The 18,298-nt window shown below is 34.1% G+C and overlaps 1 protein-coding gene across 1 annotated transcript; it reads right to left on the bottom strand.

The window, feature by feature from the left end:
• Nucleotides 1-5,805: 5,805 nt before the first annotated feature.
• Nucleotides 5,806-18,142, bottom strand: LOC145317638 (uncharacterized). The gene is made up of 12 exons (XM_080158784.1): nucleotides 17,828-18,142; nucleotides 17,202-17,402; nucleotides 16,815-16,894; nucleotides 15,504-15,610; nucleotides 14,762-14,888; nucleotides 12,264-14,374; nucleotides 10,877-11,103; nucleotides 10,235-10,332; nucleotides 8,913-9,792; nucleotides 8,055-8,263; nucleotides 6,956-7,273; nucleotides 5,806-6,414 (listed from the first exon to the last, which is right to left on the bottom strand). Exons 1-12 carry the CDS (start codon nucleotides 18,103-18,105, stop codon nucleotides 6,062-6,064), a joined length of 4,989 nt encoding a protein of 1,662 aa, XP_080014910.1. The 5' UTR covers nucleotides 18,106-18,142; the 3' UTR covers nucleotides 5,806-6,061.
• Nucleotides 18,143-18,298: the final 156 nt, after the last annotated feature.

Below are 18,298 nucleotides of genomic sequence, written 5' to 3'. Positions count from 1 at the left end.
ATATTTCTAAAACGGGACGGGGTAATAGTACTTTACGTCACCAAATCGAATTATTGTCTTTTTGACTAAAAAATATGGCGTTTAATAGAAAATTTTTATTTTAACGTTTTTATTACACTCTGTCAGCAATTGATTGTGGTTTTCGTCGCGAAGATACTCTGTGTTTTTGTAAGATCTGGCCTAGTTAATATAATATATGAAGTGCATATTATCATTTGTTAATTTCTTTTATTAAAGCAAGGACGGACCCAACAACGAAATTGATTCGAAAAAAATCACTAAACCTATGATTTTCAGCTGTCGTTGGGGGGTCAACATTTTAACGACCTTTTTATCTGCCCCCTCCCCCAAATATTACTTTTTGATTTAATTTGCTTGTTGGCTATACCTTATTCCAAGTGATTTCAAACTAAAATTTTGTAATCAAAGCTTTTATAAAATAAATGCCCGTTCGTCCATCCGCCACGGTTAGCTATTTTCCTTAATTTATGCAAGTTTTAATAGTCCTATAGATTTCAAACTTGGACGACGATACCTGTAACAGTTAAATACGATCTAGAAAGCGTAGCAACTTTAATAGTTGCCAGAAAGTCCATACGTACATTGAAATCATTTTTTATAGGTTATCATCCTATTCATTAATTTTTGTAACTAGGTTCCTAGGACAACAAGGCACAATGTATAAGCGACCCATCTCTACAATCAAGCAGCCGATACCAATAACGAAATTAATTCGGAAAAAATCACGAAACCTATACATTGTTTTCAGCTGTCGTTGGAGGACAACACATCGTAAAATTGACAACCTCTCCATTTGCCCCCCTTCCAAACATTATTTTAGATTTATTTCACTTGTTGGTTATGCCTTATACCTGACAATCAAGTCCTAAAAATGTAAGTATGCCCGTAAACAGAATTATACATTTAATATAAAACAAATATATTTACACCTTTGAATTAAGTGTCGATCACTAGTCGCCGGAAGGAAAAAGCAGTTTTTTGAAACAGGCTCTCTGAGATTATTACAGATTCTGATATATACATATATAGACCAATGAAAAATGCAAAAAACGAAATCAAAAGCGTTCCTTCTTGGGAGAAAATCCGGGAAAAAGATTTGAGCTATTTTTAACCTAAAATTCACATTGGCAAACCTGCATAGAAATATACAGACATTTTAAACATGTCATTGCTCAGCACCTAGAAGTGGTAGAAAAATGCTACGCATACCATTGGAAAGCTTATAACCTCTAGTTTCCACATTGGTATATAACGTTTTTGTACTATTATTATTTTTTGAGCTATCCTCTGAAGTATACACAAGTTTTAAAAATGCAGTTTTTTCATGAATTTTAAGTTTGATACTTGTCACACAAACTTTTTAAAAATTGTATTGCTTAGCACCTAGGAGTTATATAATTACTTTATATAGTTATATTTATATATTTTGGGTGCATTCAATTTTAGGGTTCCAGGACAAACGCAGGAGTCCCAAACGTCAGAGTGGACAAACGCAGGAGTGTTAAGATATTAATTTAATTAGGTATTTCTTTACAGGTTAGGTTAGGTAAAGATATGAATATACAAATAAGCCCCATAAGGGGTTAGGCATTTAAAAAACCTAAAAAATGGTTTGAAATAGGTTAGGTTAGGTTAAGTATCCACTTCTGTGTTTGTCCACTCCGACGTTTGGGACTCCTGCGTTTGTCGTAGGACCAATTTTAGCTTAATTAAAAATAGTCTTTGAAATATATATGATTAAATCTACCAGAATAAATATTGAAAATTGTATTTTGGCACTATCCTTCTAGGGGCTAGTGGGGTAAAACAGCTCCAAAACACTAACATCTAAGGTCTGAACTTATTTTTAGAGATATCAAACTAATTTTTTGTAAACTTTGTTTTGCATAATTAAGCTAAGTAGTTACTAAAGATTTCATTTTTCCACTTTCCTTCTTGGTACTAGTGTGTTTTAGCACCTCCCAAAATACAAATATTATAAGTTATGAGCCTATCAAGATGATTTTTTTAATTTAAAATTTATTCTTATACTTGAGATACATAGCCACTAAAGATTTTGCCCTGGCTGTTTGGACTTGTTGTTATAGTTATCAAATGATTCTTTTTTTAAAATTTTCTTATATGATTGGATCTACCTGTAAAACTTTAAAAATTTTATTTTTGGCACTTTCCTCCTAGGGGCTTGTGGGGTAAAAAGCCAATAAAACACTAAAATTGTAAGCTATGAGATTATTTTAAAAGATATCAAGCTAATATTTCTAATGTAAACATTTTTCACATAATTGAACTAAGTAGCTATTACAGATTTCAATTTGGCACTTTTCTCCTAGAGTCTAGTGGGGTTAAACATAACATAGGCTCATAACTTATAATTTTAGTGTTTTGGGGGCTGTTATAAACTGCTAGCCCCTAGAAGTAAAGTGCCAAAATGAAATCTTTAGTGGCTACTTAGCACAGTTATGGAATCTCAACGACAAAGATTTTTTTATCCAATCTTGACAAGTGAGGTATTTTTGGAAAGAGGAATATATATAGAAAACGCCTATGAAAATTAGAAAATCCGCAGAAATCATATTTGCAAGTTATTTGCAAAAATCTGCAATGCTAATTTGCAAAATCAATTTCATGCCTTAAATGACTTATTTAAAAAGAAATCTTTTTATGAAATGTGTTTATTTATAAGTTTAGAACATATTTAGGGCAAAAAAAATTTCTTTAGTGTTACTTTTTTCACTTTATATATGAAAAAAGCAGTTTCTCACATTTTATGATAAAAAAAAGGTATAGGAACAAAAAATATGATTTTTCTTGATGTAAACACAATAATTGGCATAAAATCTATCATCCTAAATGTAAAAATCAGATATAGAATCCTTTTTAGAGCTAATTTAGTGCAAAAAGTAACCAAGACATTTTTGCAAAGTATGAAAATCTGAAGAAAATAGTTCTTTTTGATTTTGATATACATATCAGAGAAATGTATATAAAATTAGTGATGAAAAACTATAAAACATGTTATAAGTTTTTTCAACACTGTCATTGATTAAATTGCACTTTTAGGTTTAAGAATTACTGAAGTAGTGCATAAAAACTCTTTTTATGATGTAATTAAACAAAATAAATGCCAAAAAACCAACTACAAAATGGTCTACTGCATTATAAAAAACGCCTAATTGTTGATTTGAATTTATTTTGTTTAATAACTTAATAAAAAGAGTTTTTATGTGCTACTTTGGTAATAAGTAAACCTAAAAGTGCATTTTGATCAATGATAGGATTGAAAAAGTTATAACTTGTTTTATAGTTTTTGATCACTAATTTTATATACATTTATCTGATATGTATATCAAAATCAAAAAGAACTATTTTCTTCAGATTTTCATACTTTGCAAAAATGTCTTGTTTACTTTTTGCACTATTTTTGCTCTAAAAAGGATTCTGTATCTGATTTTTACATTTAGGATGATAGATTTTATGCCAATTATTGTGTTTACATCAAGAAAAAACATATTTTTTGCTCCTATACCTTTTTTTATCATAAAATGTGAGAAACTGCTTTTTTCATATATAAGGTGAAAAAAGTAACACTAAAGAAATTTTTTTTGCCTTAAATATGTTCTAAACTTATAGATAAACACATATCATAAAAAGATTTCTTTTTAAATAAGTCATTTAAGGCATGAAATTAATTTTGCAAATTAGCATTGCAGATTTTTGCAAATAACTTGCAAATATGATTTCTGCGGATTTTCTAATTTTCATAGGCGTTTTCTATATATATTCCTCTTTCCAAAAATACCTCACTTGTCAAGATTGGATAAAAAAATCTTTGTCGTCAAGATTCCATAACTGTGTTAGCTCAAATATGCACAAAAAAAATGAGCTTGATATTTCTAAAAATAAGTTCAGACCTTAGATGTTAGTGTTTTGGAGCTGTTTTACCCCACTAGCCCCTAGAAGGATAGTGCCAAAATTCAATTTCAAATATTTTTACTGGTAGATTTAATCTTACAAAGAGAATCATGTAAATAACTATAACAACAAACCCAAAAACATCCAGAGCAAAATTTTATACATAATTTCATTGCCTATAAGTGTATAAACTCCCCCCCCCCCCCCTCCTTCCTTGGCTCTTACTACAATGTCAAACCACACACATTTCAAAGACTATTTTTAATTAAGCTAAAATTGAAAGCACCCAAAATATATAAATATACAGGGTGGGGCAAATAAGACCGGACAAATTCTAACTTCTTAACAAATGAAGATAAAATCGTCAATTTTAAAGATTTTATTGAATTTTGAAAACTGGCAAGCAAAATAGGTATTTGACTATAAGATTATTCAATAAAATCGCCACCAGCCTTAATTACCGCCACTACCCGCCTCCTCAACCGCCGGCAGGTCCAGGTCAAAATGTACCTGTCCAAGCTGGCGTAGTTCTCCTTGATTGTGGCAATGAGGGAGGTCTTTGTGGTATGGGCACGTCTATTGGGGCATGCTTCAAAGTAGCCACAGGCCCAAAAGTCCATTGAATTAAGATCAGGCTGCTGGGAGGCCATATTTCCTTAGGAACGTGAGTAACCGCAGGATCCAAATTCGCCCAACTTTCAAGCTACCCTTAGACACGGAGAATCTTATTTGGACCACAGTTGAGCTAGAACGGCGTTCTTTACCTTTTCGGAAATGGCATGAAATTTTATCTAGGGTTGTCAGCGCAACCCATAGTCTAAAATGAGTTTTAAAGTTCAATATAGGTCCCTGAAGTCAAGAACCGAGATATTTTGCACGAATTTTCACGGTTTTTGACGTTTTTTACATCTCAAAATCTGCCCCGTTTCCCTTTGCTGGAGTACTACAGCCAAGCCATTTCAGATAGAGAGCTCTAGTCTTTTCTAGTGTCTTATCTATGTAACTAACAGTATCCCCAGAAGGTTGCATAACTCTACCTCACCTACAGATGGGCTGAGGTCAGATTTAGTGGGCCCTTGTCGAGAATCCATATTAAACCACCGGCGCATTTGGAATCTGCCTTGTTGAACATATGCGCGGCTAGCTCGTTGTACACGTCCATCTTCGTCCAAAGATTTTTTTATGCTTAAAGGTCATTACCTAAGCTTTTTATAGTGTGGTAAAACGTGCTGATTGGTCAAGTAGTTTTGGCGCTATGGCCGTTTAAAGTTTGTCCGGTCTTATTTGCCCCACCCTGTACCTATATAAAATAATTATATAACTCCTAGGTGCTAAGCAATATAATTTTTAAAAAGTTTGTGTGACAAGTATCAAACTTAAAATTCATGAAAAAACTGCATTTTTAAAACTTGTGTATACTTCAGAGGATAGCTCAAAAAATAATAATAGTACAAAAACGTTATATACCAATGTGGAAACTAGAGGTTATAAGCTTTCCAATGGTATGCGTAGCATTTTTCTACCACTTCTAGGTGCTGAGCAATGACATGTTTAAAATGTCTGTATATTTCTATGCAGGTTTGCCAATGTAAATTTTAGGTTAAAAATAGCTAAAATCTTTTTCCCGGATTTTCTCCCAAGAAGGAACGCTTTTGATTTCGTTTTTTGCATTTTTCATTAGTCTATATATGTATATATCAGAATCTGTAATAATCTCAGAGAGCCTGTTTCAAAAAACTGCTTTTTCCTTCCGGCGACTAGTGCGATGTTCGTTTATTCTACCGTTAGATTTCATAGCTTCGCTTTTATGGATGTTGATATAATTGTTTTATAAAAAAGCTTCTCTAATAAGAATAAAGAAATACAAACAAATGTAGAAAAAATATTTAATACATTAATCTCAATATAAAAGTTTTCAATTTAATTTAATTTAATGTGTGTGTAGGTAGGTTATGAAAAATGAAACATAATATCTGGTAAAAATGTTCGTAAGGCCAAAATTTTTGTCTTGATCACATAATAATAACAAAGAATTTCTTTAAATATTGTACAATGACTTTTAATACATAATATAAATCTTTAATATATCTTAGTATATAAACTCTGTATAACAATAAAATCAGTATAATTACTCTTCCTCCGTGGCGGTACGAAGCGAGGACAAAATATCAATTCTGACCAGGCCAGAATGACCGCCAGAGGCCAGCTGAACACGCGCGCCAAGGTTAGGATTCCATGACACTCTATTGAGGCTGATGAAAGGATAATTAGTGGTTATATCCTCCATGTTCATTGTTTCTGAGTATCTCACTTTTTTCTGGATTTCTTTGTCCTCACTGCTCAGCTTTTTATCGTCTCCCCAAAGATTATGATAGCGTAGGTGAACAGAATTATCATTAGATGCTTTATCTGCCTGTAGAGTGTACACGTAGGATCTTCTCTTTATGCTTGATCTGTTCTGATCTACAGGCTTGTTGGCATCTAATATAAATGTTTAAAATTATATTTAGATTTAAAACAATAGATAAATTTTTAACAAGAACTATCATTTCCATCAAAGGAACAGCAACAACATTTATCCTATTATATAAAGTAGTATGCGTTTTTTGTCTGTCCCAAAGGTTCTCGCTAACCGTTGAACCGATATTGTTTTCCTTTACAGTGAAGCTTCTTATAGGTCCTGGGAAGGTTTTAAACTATTTTTGGGGAAGGTGTCTTAGCCCCCTTCCCCCAAACAATATTTTTTTTACTCTTTTGAAACTCAAATTTAAAATGGGATAGAGTCGACTTTTCCCTCTTCTACCTTAAGTGCCCCTGAAGGCTTCTAGGGACGTAGCCGCTAGTACGCTAGTATTTAAAAAAAGGAATAGTTAAACAGTCAGGAAATAATATTTTTAGTTTAAAAAGAAAGAGTTACAGTCAATTTGGTAATGAAGTAAAAAGGATATCATATTTAGTAGCCTTTCTAATTAGGTAATATGGTTTCTACATTTATTTATTAAAATGAATTCAATAAGAATACCTGGGAGTACATAAACCATGAGTTCTCCAGCAGAGGTGACCAACGCCAGGCTTCCCAGACAACTTGACAAACAATGGTCCCAAATACAGGAATTTTGAGCAACAATGGGCTGAGCTATAATACCAAAATTTCTTGCATATCCGCTGTCTGTCAACAGAGACTGTGTGTGTGCCTGTAGATACACGTCATCGTGGCTGATGGCAGCGGCAGACAGGCCAGGCAGCAGGCTCACGCAGGTCACAAGGCCGCGTTTAACCTCCTGAAGCGGGGCACTGGTGTCACGCAGGTCCCAGAATTTGTAGTATCGGTCGGATCCACCTAAATAAAAAATTAAGAATATTATACTGGGTTGTTTTGGAAATGAAAAAAAATGACGTGTCCATTACCAAAAGTAATCGCGTGCGGGCCCAATATCAGGGGGGGGGGGGGGGGGGTTAATGCAACTATCTCGTAATCAGTGAGCAAATGGCACTTAGAATTCGAATTTCCATCTGAAATTTTGCATGAGTAATCCTTGGTAGGTCTATTTTCCCTAAATCGAACAAAAAGTCGGAAAAGTAACGGCTAACGGCTCAGCCGTTTTGCCATTTTTTGGATATCTATATTGCAAATTAGTCACGAAACCTATCTCCACATAATACTCTTTTCCACTCCAAAACGCTATCAAACGGTTCTAGACGGTAGCTGTTGGTACTAGAAGTTTTAAAAATGGTTATTGCTATCATTTAACATGAATTAAACCAAGAATATTTTTTTAAAAGTTGATTCCTACTTATTTGTTGATGGATTTACCCTGAAAATAGGCAAAGCTGAGCCGCCAGCCGTTACTTTTCCAACTTTTTGTTCGATTTAGGGAAAATAGACCTACCAAGGATTACTCATGCAAAAGTTTAGATCGAAATTCGAATTCTAAGTGCCATTTGCTCACTGATTACGAGATGGTTGCATTCATTTTGTCAAAATAAATATCTAATGAATAAAGGATAAATCTTACTACAATGCATTATATCAATTAAGAAGTAATTGCAAATCAATTGATTGAAATGATTTTTATGTATCAAATTAAAACAAAATATAATAACACAAAAAATGAAAATACCTGTAACACAATATTTCGGATGTACACTATCCTCTGCTATGGACAAGGATATGCTAGTTACACTGGAGTGGTGTGCATTCCAGGACTGAACTGGCAGCATACACCGACCCCGACCACCTTCTGCATTGTCGTCAAAGGAAAGAAGTGAGGATTTTGAAGCAATATCCCAGATTGCCACAGTTCCAGATTGATAGGAAGCAGCTATATATCTAAAAATTTTAGAGTCTTAAAGGGGTAGTTTCACGAAATGCATTTGAACTTAATTTAGTGAACCGCATATTTTTTCTTAGTTAATGGGGTAAACTACATTTAAATAGCATATATTTGAAATAAATTCAATTTTCTACCACGTAGTTTTTAAAATATCAAGACCTGAAAATTGTCTTTTTGTGATATATGCAATTTAAAAAGACGATTTTCAAGTCTTGATATTTCAAAAACTATGTGGTAGAAAATTGAAATTTTTTCAAATACATGCCATATAAATGTAGTTTAACCATTTAACCAGGATAAAATATGCGGTTCACTAAATTAAGTTCAAATGCATTTCGTGAAACTACCCCTTTGATTTTTTTAAGCTGGTTAATTATCATTATCATTAAAAAAATAGTATTCTTTAAAAGGTGGGGTAAACTACAGAGTGAAAGGCTATTATTATTTTAGAGGTTAACCTTCCTCTCTACAATATAAAAAATAGATCCTCCTCAGGAAAAATAAACCCTTTAAAACATTAGATTTTTCATCAGTCAAGCCGTTTAAAAATCTTGAGTAACAAACGCTTATTCAACTACCTAAGAATATTAAATATATGGTGATGTATGTCTATGGTTAATTTTATCATTTTTTTAGAAAAGCTACCTGTGTTCTTTTCCTCGATACCAGGTCAGGTTCAAACAGTGACCGTCAGCTTCATCAGGAGCTTGGTCACAGGATCCACTAAGCACCAAACTTTTAATACAATTGGCTTTCACAAAATCTGACTTGCTCTCATTCGAAGAGGAGTTTGAAGGAAATCCTACATTAAGTAACCTGACCGTTCCATCCTGACAGCTGGCAGCCAGGAGACCCAGGCTGACATCAGTTTCGTAGCATCCTGACGGACACCACTCCACACACCAGATCTTGCCAAAGTCATGAGCAATGCCTTTCACAAATTGTGGTTTATGCACTATTTTATCTGTTGTATTGTTAGCTTCAAATTTCCAAATTTGTATAAGGCCCTTTTTGTCCTTAGGTCTCGTATTTTCTTTTTCACTCCAATAATTTGTTAATTCTAGATTTGTATGCGTTGATAATGTCAAGTATTGAGAATTACTGTTGTTGGTGGGTTGTGGAACCCAAGCTAATGCCCATACAGGTCCTCCAGCTAATAAAAAGCTACTTTGACCATCTTGGCTTACAAGACTGTTAAACCTCTCCAGTGACTGGGATTCTGTTTGTGATCCGTTTAATTTAAAACTTGGTTTAAAATTATGATTAAAAAATTCATGAAGAGTTTTTTGATCCATGCTTTTCTCCGCCTGTCCTATCCCTCCACAAAGCCTGGCATACCATTCAGGTAGGGACCCAGCTGGATAGTAGTTCATCTCCCGGAACTGTTCCTCGCGCTCCAGAAATTTAGGATCTGGATCCATTCTGGTGGGGCCAGGACGACCTTCTGAGGATCCCTTGCGGAACCGAGAGGAACGGTTGCATGAGTTCTCTCGTTCACAATATTCATCCTCGTCACTTTCTTGTTCTAAAATAAATTTTAATTATAACCAGAACTTCAAAATCCTCTAGAGTTAGTAAAATATATTGGCTTTTAAAAATCATCTAAAAAAACATTCAAAATTATATAAAATAGCATTTCTAACATCTATGCCGACTTTAGAGATAAAATATTTTACAGTATGGCTTCGAAACCGATTAATCCGCTAAATAAGAAACGGTTTTCAGACATACTGAAAATTCCTGTATAACGTCGTATTACAGACAATTTTCAACGGATATTAAAAAAAACATAACATTAATACCAGTTTTGTTAGCCCAGTCCCTTTACCCCTCGGAGCTTACAAATCTGGATTTTATGTTATTTTTTTTAAATATCCGCGTAAAACTGTCTTGATGCTATAGATAACTATAATTTTATTTTCTAAATTTTTTTTATAGAATTGTTAGAAGTGTACAATAGTACATACCTTGAGTAAAAAGTTCTCTGGAGTGTTTTCCAATAAAATGGCTGTCGATTTTATTCTTGTTTGGAAATGTTTCAGTACACAACATACATCTATACAATCTAGAAAATAATAATAATAAACAACATTAATTTTCATGCACAAATATCAAATTAGGCTACAGCTCTGTAAAGATAAGCGCCCTGACATTTTTTGGTGACTCCATCACCTCACCCCCCTGTTTTTGAATATTAATTTGAAGGAGAGGGGGGCAATTACTTCCCCCTATCTTTTTGGTTTGGGGGGTAAAGCCCACACTTTGGGATAAAAAACGTAAAAAAATCAATAGATTCGTACAAACTAAACCATGTCGGCCCCAACATGACTTGTAAATAATAATTTGCATTGTGAAAAAATAAAAAAAATAAGTGATCTAAAGGGTTTAAGACAATAGCCGATAAAATGATGTACATCTCCAATGATGATACACAAAATCACCCCTTCTGTAGATTACAATTAGTGGATAAAACGTTTAGACACTCAATAAATTCCATAAAAGTCCCCAAGGTTGTTAAGCCAACAAATAAGAAAACGTTAATATAAAACTTTAGGGACTAGTGTAATAAATAGCTCAATGCCACCCCCCTTCTGGAATAAAATACTTACTTATCCTCTCCGCCCAGAGTATGTTCAATCTTGTACATTTTCTTTCTAGTCACTTCTTTACTTAAATCAAAGTTATCCTCGGAATCATCAGAGAAAATATCGGAGAAATCAGAGTCATCGCTGCCAATCTTGGAGTTCTTAGATAAAGCCAGGAATTTTCTCTCTGCCCTCTTAGCCGCTGCTCGTCTTTTCCTTCCGAATCCTTCAGCTTCGACTACTGGCAGACACTAAAAATGGACATTTAGTCAACACAAATTTAGGTTAACAGGGATAATGGAAAATTATCTTATCAAAATATATGTTAATTTACTAGATAAAAAAAACATTGTTCGACATATTTCAAAAAAATTTAAACAAAACCTCCCACTTTTCCCTCCCAAAATATAGTTATGAACCACCCTAGGACCTCTGAGAAGCTACATTGTAAAGGATAATCATAATGGTACAGCGGTTAAGGGTTTCCTTCAGTGCAGACAGACACACACAAATCCTGTTACTTTTATATAAGGATTATATTTGCTTTTAACTTATCTCTTTGTGTAAAACAGTGATTTAGTTTAAATTACTTTTTAGCATTAATTCAATTGCACTTTTAAAACAAGAAAAAGTGCTGTCTAGGCAAAAATTTGAAGTTTATATCCTTATACTAAAGTAACAGGATGTCTGTGTGTTTGTGTGTTTGTACCGAAGGATCTCGCTTACCGCTGAACCGATCGGGTTCTCCTTAACAGGGTAGCTTCTCATAAGTCCCGGGAAGGTTTATAACTATTTTGGGGGAGGGTACCACCACCCTATCAGGAGAAAACGCCCCTAGAAAAAAATTACCCCTCCCGAAAAAGAGACTCCAACGAAACATAAACCAATTATTCCTGTAATTAGATATTTAAAAAAAAAACATTCAAAGTGCCACTAGAGGCCTCTAGGGGCGTAGCCGCTAGAGTATCTCATAAAGTACATTAATAGTATGTGAATAATATTGTTTTTTAAAATTGAAGGGAAGTTCCATAAAGAGCATTTTGGAACTTAACACTCATAAATCCTATAATATAAAATAGTAAGGTGTTTTTGTTTGTAGCGAAGGATTTAGCTAACCACCAAACCGATATGGTTCTACTATACATTTTAGCTTCTCATGGTTCCTGGGATGGTTTATAGCTATTTTTAGAAAATGTACCACCACCCCAACCCCCTAAAAGGGGGGTAGCCGCTAGTAAACAATTTAAGAAACAACTTTCGCCTTCTATTGCCTACTTACTTTTATTTAAAATCATTTGTTTAAGATTTAAAAATATTTGAAATGGCTAAACACACACACAGGTTTAAAATATTGTATATTATCAAGTTGAATAAGTTTACAGTACCCTTAATAAAATTAATTCAAACTTACCAACTCAGAAGATTGTCTTCTATCAGAATTTATTGAATCGCGTGCTCGTATGTTTCTCCTGAAACTTCTTTTAAGTGAAAGAACAATTTCTTCTGGATTCTTCTTTTTTATGTCTGCTCTAACTAAGGGCCTTCTTTGTCTCTTATTCGACGGCTTTCTACTAATCGCTTCGTTGTCAGCGAAGTCAAATTGATCATCTTCCTCGCCACTAATTTGCTCTGACAAAGCCTCAAGCTTTCTCTTGGGACGGACACTTTTTGCGACAACTTTATCTTCATTCTCATTGTCGGAAATTTCATCATCGTCGCTTATAATTTGTCTTGAGGCACGTGTTCGCTTGGATCTTTTTGTTGCAGTGAAGACTTCCTCATCATCACTGGCAGATAAGTTTTCTTTGGCATCACCTTCCTCAAGAATAACTTTATCTGGTCTCAGGCCAAGTTTTCTTTTAGGGCGCGAACTTGTCACTTCTAGACTGTCTTTACTCTTTTCCTCTTTCTTATCTTCTGTATTACTGGCAATTTTCTCATTCTTTGGTCCTTTTCCTAGCTTAGATCTTAATACTTTTTCCGTTTTGATATCTGTTTTGGCATTTTCGGTAGAATCTTTTAATTCGCTTAAACTTTTGGAATTATTTTTACAGCTAGAATCTGAACTTTGTATGACTATATCCTTGTTGGAGGTTGATTTATGTTTGCTTTTAAGATGTTTATTTTTAGTTGATAATCTTGAGGATCTTCTTGAAGGCTGAGGCGAAACTTCCGGTGGCAAAGACAGTTTCTTAACTTTGATAACAGATTTTTCTATTTTGTAGGTTGAGTTTTCATTATTGTCAGATATATTCAAGGAAACGCTTCCATTTATACTATCGCAGATATCATCTTCCAAATCATTATCATTCCCGTCATTAACATCATGGTCATCATCTGAAAGTGCCAGAGGATCTTTAGAAGATTCATCTATGACTAAGTTCATATTATCGCCTTCAGCATTGTCTTGGTTGTTGGTGGATATGTCAGAAGTAATATCATCTTGGTCATCAATTTTGTCATGAGTTATATCTGATGTTATTTCAGTTTCCTTGGAAATTTGATTGTTCACAGTTAGGTCTGAGCTTTCCCCAGCATCACCTGTGTTCATAGAATCCTTATCTAGATTAGACAGAGTGGGCAACATTAGTTTACCATCCTCAACAGATATTATCAACATATTTCCATCCGGTGATTCATTCAATAACTTTTCAAGATTCTCGTTTCCAAACTCTGGAAAAGGAAATATGATATCATCGGTATCAATGTCAGCAGTAGCTGTAAATGTTTCCTTGTTAGATTCAGCAATGGCTTCATTTATCAAGTTTTTGTCCGCAGAGGATATTCCATTTACTACTTCAGTCTCGGAAGACTTTGATAAGTCATTAAATGATGCATCCGCAGCAGGATCACCACAGTGTTTAGATAAATCTAGAGGTTTATCTTGATTTGCGTCATCAATAGAATCCTGATAATGATATTTAAATTCAGATCTTGCGGAGGTTGAGGGTTGACATTGCTGCTGTTGCACCCCAGGTCCTGTTCTGTCAATATAACCTGGAGTAACAAATGTGGAATTAGAGTTTTGGGCATTCGGATTTTGGTAATTGTTAGTTGTCTGTTGTTCCCAATTGTGACTAGTTGATGGGTTGGCAGGGTTGTAACTGTGCTGCAGGATAGATGAAGGTTCAGGTAGTTCTGGCTGCTGCTGGCACAATTTCATTTGATTATGAGGTACTGGAACACCTTCATGGCTTTGGGATTCTTGAAAGCTGGATAATTCTTGTTCACTTGAAAAGTTTGAGAGTTGGCTCTCTGAAATAGAGCTTGTTTCCTGGCTACCTGATTCCAGATTATTCAAGGAGTTTAAGTTATTTTGCTCACGTAAATCTTCTGAACTATTTATTCTCCTATCAACAACCATAACATTTTTAGGTCTCTCTGAAGGACTGAGGGCTTGAAGCTCCTCATGAGTGAGTGACACAGGCTCTGCTTCTTGGCTCAATTTTCCAGCTGTAGGATCTTCAGTAAATCTGGTCATCTCTGCCACCTCCATGCCTGGAGTGCTTACCTCTTCCCGGCCTGTAAAACATATTCAAATCATTAAAATGGGATGTAATTATTAATATTAGGGAGTAATAGTACTTCTTAAGTAAACTTAATTTTGTCCGCATAAAACCGTTCATTTTGAATCTACTTAATTATTTAAATAAACCCTTTTAAAAAAAAAGACAATGGCCGATAAATTGATGTACATCCTTAATTAGTGGTTGAAATGTTTGAACACTTAACTTAATATACCAACCTATCAAAATTCAGTAAAAGTACCCAAAGTAGGTAAGCAAACATGAACAAATAAAAAAACGTTATCATAAAACTTTAGGGACTAGTGCAATAGACAGCCCGTTGTCCCCTCTCTCTCTGCAAATAAGTCCATTTTATTTTGTCTTATTTATAAGATATTCTTACCTGCATAACCCTCAATGACTCTTTTAGCCTCCTCTAATAATCTCTGTGCCGCTTCTTCTCTTCTTTTCAGTTCTTCTTCTTTTTTCTTGAGTGCAAGTTCTCTTTCTCGGTCATGCTCTTTTTTCACCTAAAATAGCAAATTAATTTTGTTTAGACTTAAAAATTATACAAAAATGTGTCTTGGTTTTATTTATTAGGAGAACAAGAAATTTTTCATCAAATAGACCCACAGAGAGAGAAAGATGGAACAATGGTATGTTTATTACACTAGTCCCCTAAGTTTTATAATAACGTTTTCTTATTGGTTGACTTAACAACTTTGGGGACTTTAATGAATTTTGATTTGTTGATTCATTAAGTTCAATGTTCAAACGTTTGAGACACTAATTTTTTATCTACAGTATAGTTCATTTTGTGTATCATCATTGGGGTTGTTTATCATTTTATCTGTCATTGTCTTATCCCTTTAGATGCCTGAAATAGACCAATAAATACATATATATTTAAGTCACCAGGGTATAAGATACTGGGATGGGAAAAATAGGACATGTGTTCTGTACACAGGTCCCAGATCAAAATTTCCAGGGGGGGATAAAAGGCTTAGGTAGGCGAGTCCCAATGAAAATAAACTACACACCCCTCATAATATTTATATCCAAATAGAATGTAAATTTCTATTTGGGCATCCGGCTTGTGGTACTTATGCCAAAGGTATAAATAAAATAAAAATTTCCAAGAATACCTTTTCAGCTGCTAGAATATATTGTTTGGCCATGGCTTCTAGTTCTAATATTCGATCCTCTTCCTCCTTCAATTTCTTCTCTTTTAGAACTATTGGTGATACAACTTCTAAAAAATAATAAAACTTTTAAAAAAAATTTCGAGGGGATAAAATTATGATGAGTGAGCAGGTAACGGTGCAGTGTTAACAGGGATCTAAATAGATAAGACAATGGCCGATAAATTAATGTACATCCCCAATGATGATACACAAAAATACCCCTTCTGTAGAATACAGTCAGCGGTTAAAATATTTGGACACTCAACTAAGTGAACCATCAATAAATTCCCCAAGGTTGTTGAGCTAACGAATAAGAAAACGTTATTATAAGACTTTGGGGACTAGTGTAAGAAACAGCTAAATATTAAATAATAGGTACTAAATAAGTATTCAGCTCATTATGAAATGTATAAAACATGTAAAAAGAAATGGTAGGTAAAAGTTGAAGAATGCAAAAGTAAGACGTTTACAAGTTCATCTTTTCTAGGCAAGTGCCAAAACTTTTCAAACATTTCCTTTATTTCTCAAGAAATGCAAATATTTGTTTCTAGTTTTAATTTATATTTATTCTGCTAAAGAATTTAAATATTGGGATATATACGAAACTTTTTATAACGATGACAACATCCATTAAAGCGATGCTCTGAAATGGAAGGACAAACTAGTAAAGTGTTAGAAACGAATAAGCATAATCAGTATTTTAAAAATCAGATGAATCGGATAATTTTAACATACAAAAATTTATTGCAAAAAAGTAAAAAATCAGCATATTTTAAATGAACGTATGGACTTTCTGGTAACGAATATAGAGTTGCTGCGCTTTTAAAAATTGATACCAACTGTTATAGAAATCATCATGCAAAGTTTGAGATCGATAGGACAATTATAATTTTTTACTAATGAAATTAACGAAAAGAGCTAACCGTTACGGACGTACGGACCGACCCTAATTTTTAAAGAGCTTTGCTTTTAAAATCAGGTACGTCTTGAGGATAAAACAAAATAAGTATTAAAAATTATAAATAAATATTAACAGCAAAGATAATAAAGAATATAAGAACTATTTAACGTATGGTTTTAGACATTTATCCCCGGAAAAGAAAACAAATTGATATAGGATTTATACTGAAAACCCAGAAGACTTTTCAGGGAAGCTTTGTAAGTGCCTTAGGGTGGCTTATGCATGGCTATTTTACTGACCCTACCCGCTTTTCTCTAGAGGCTATGAGCGCACCAACTAGTATATTTATATTGAAAAACCGATGATATTACCTCGTTTTGCCACTTGACTTCCCCAGAGCTTGTTATCAACCTCGGTTTTCAGTTGTAAGGTTGTGTTGTACTGGCTTTCACTAAAATTATTATTCCTATTGACGTAGGAAGCTAATGAGTTCGATTGTGTGTATGTCCAGTGAGATCTCGTAGGTTGGACCGATCGCTTCACAATTTTCAGAGAAGTTTAGTATTACCATTGGGCACATTTGCCGAAGATTAGGTAAGCTAACAAAAAACTAAAATTTGTAGACCAAACTTTCAACCTCCTCTCCTCAGTCAATAAAATACTGCTTAACTAAAGCTAAACGTGTTCTATATTTTTTAAAATTCCTAACATTTAATGAATGTAAACCTATTTTGATAGAAAAAAATACTATAACTTACCTAGCAGTGGTTTCAGCTTGTCTTATGTTATTCCCATCATCATGAAGGGGGTAGTTAGAACCTTCTCCCGGGCAAGATGTATTATCCCTCTCTCCAGTGAAGCCAGCAGCATGCGGGTAGGATGGTCCGCTAGAACTGACAGGTGCTCCATCCAGGTAGGCATGCAGTTGGGGCTGTGGAGGTGGTGACACTTCTTCATCTAGGTTGTGACCAGTTTTAACAGGACAATTTAAAATAAATCATATTATACTGGAAGGAAGGGGACAATGGGCGGTTTATTACACTAGTCCCCAAAGTTTTCTTTTTCGTAGGCTTAACAACTTTGGGGACTTTCAATGAATTTTGATTGGTTTATTCATTAAGTGTCAAAACGTTTCAACCAAAAATTGTAATATACAGATGAGGTAATTTTGTGTATCATCATAAGGGGTGTAAATCAATTTATAAACAATTGTCTTATCCTTTTGATCCCTGCATAATATATTTAGGTGAACAAAAACTTGGGACACATAAAAATAAATGTATGCAAAATTAAATCACAATAAAAATTACACGTTGTCTTTACGAAACATCCCTGTATTCCTACATATAAAAATGTATCAACCTAAAAAGTCCTATTAATCCCTGTAGGTAAATAATCTTGACTAGAAGAACCTTCAATCGAAGACTGTGTGTCATATTGATGCGATGACTTTGTAGACTGTTGTTGCATATTAACATTGTTCCAATTATCTTCACTGGGCACTGTTTGGGCTCCTCTCTGATCCTCAAGGTAAACCTGTTGCTGGAACTGATGCCCGTCCTGGTAGTATGACTGTGTTGATAAATAGTCAGATGGTTGTATTGAGGTTGATGCTGGTGTTAAGCGTACTATGCCAGGCTGTAGAGGTTGACCGGATTGCATTGAAGGTTGTCCAGAAACAAGCTGAAGGGGAGATACATCTCCTGTGATTATAAGGTTGAGTTAACTTTCTTTCTAATAATTTTAATTGGTTTTTTGAAATCTTGGACAATGAACACTGAATTTCTCAACTCCTCCCAACCCAATTATTATATTTTAAATGCTATATGAACTTAAATAAATGTTAATACCTAGC

This window comes from Acartia tonsa, chromosome 4, assembly GCF_053477335.1.
Source record: "Acartia tonsa isolate MP-2025a chromosome 4, ASM5347733v1, whole genome shotgun sequence".
NCBI lineage: Eukaryota > Metazoa > Arthropoda > Copepoda > Calanoida > Acartiidae > Acartia > Acartia tonsa.
Note: the sequence above shows the minus strand (reverse complement) of the source record. Positions and strands in the feature narration are given on the sequence as shown.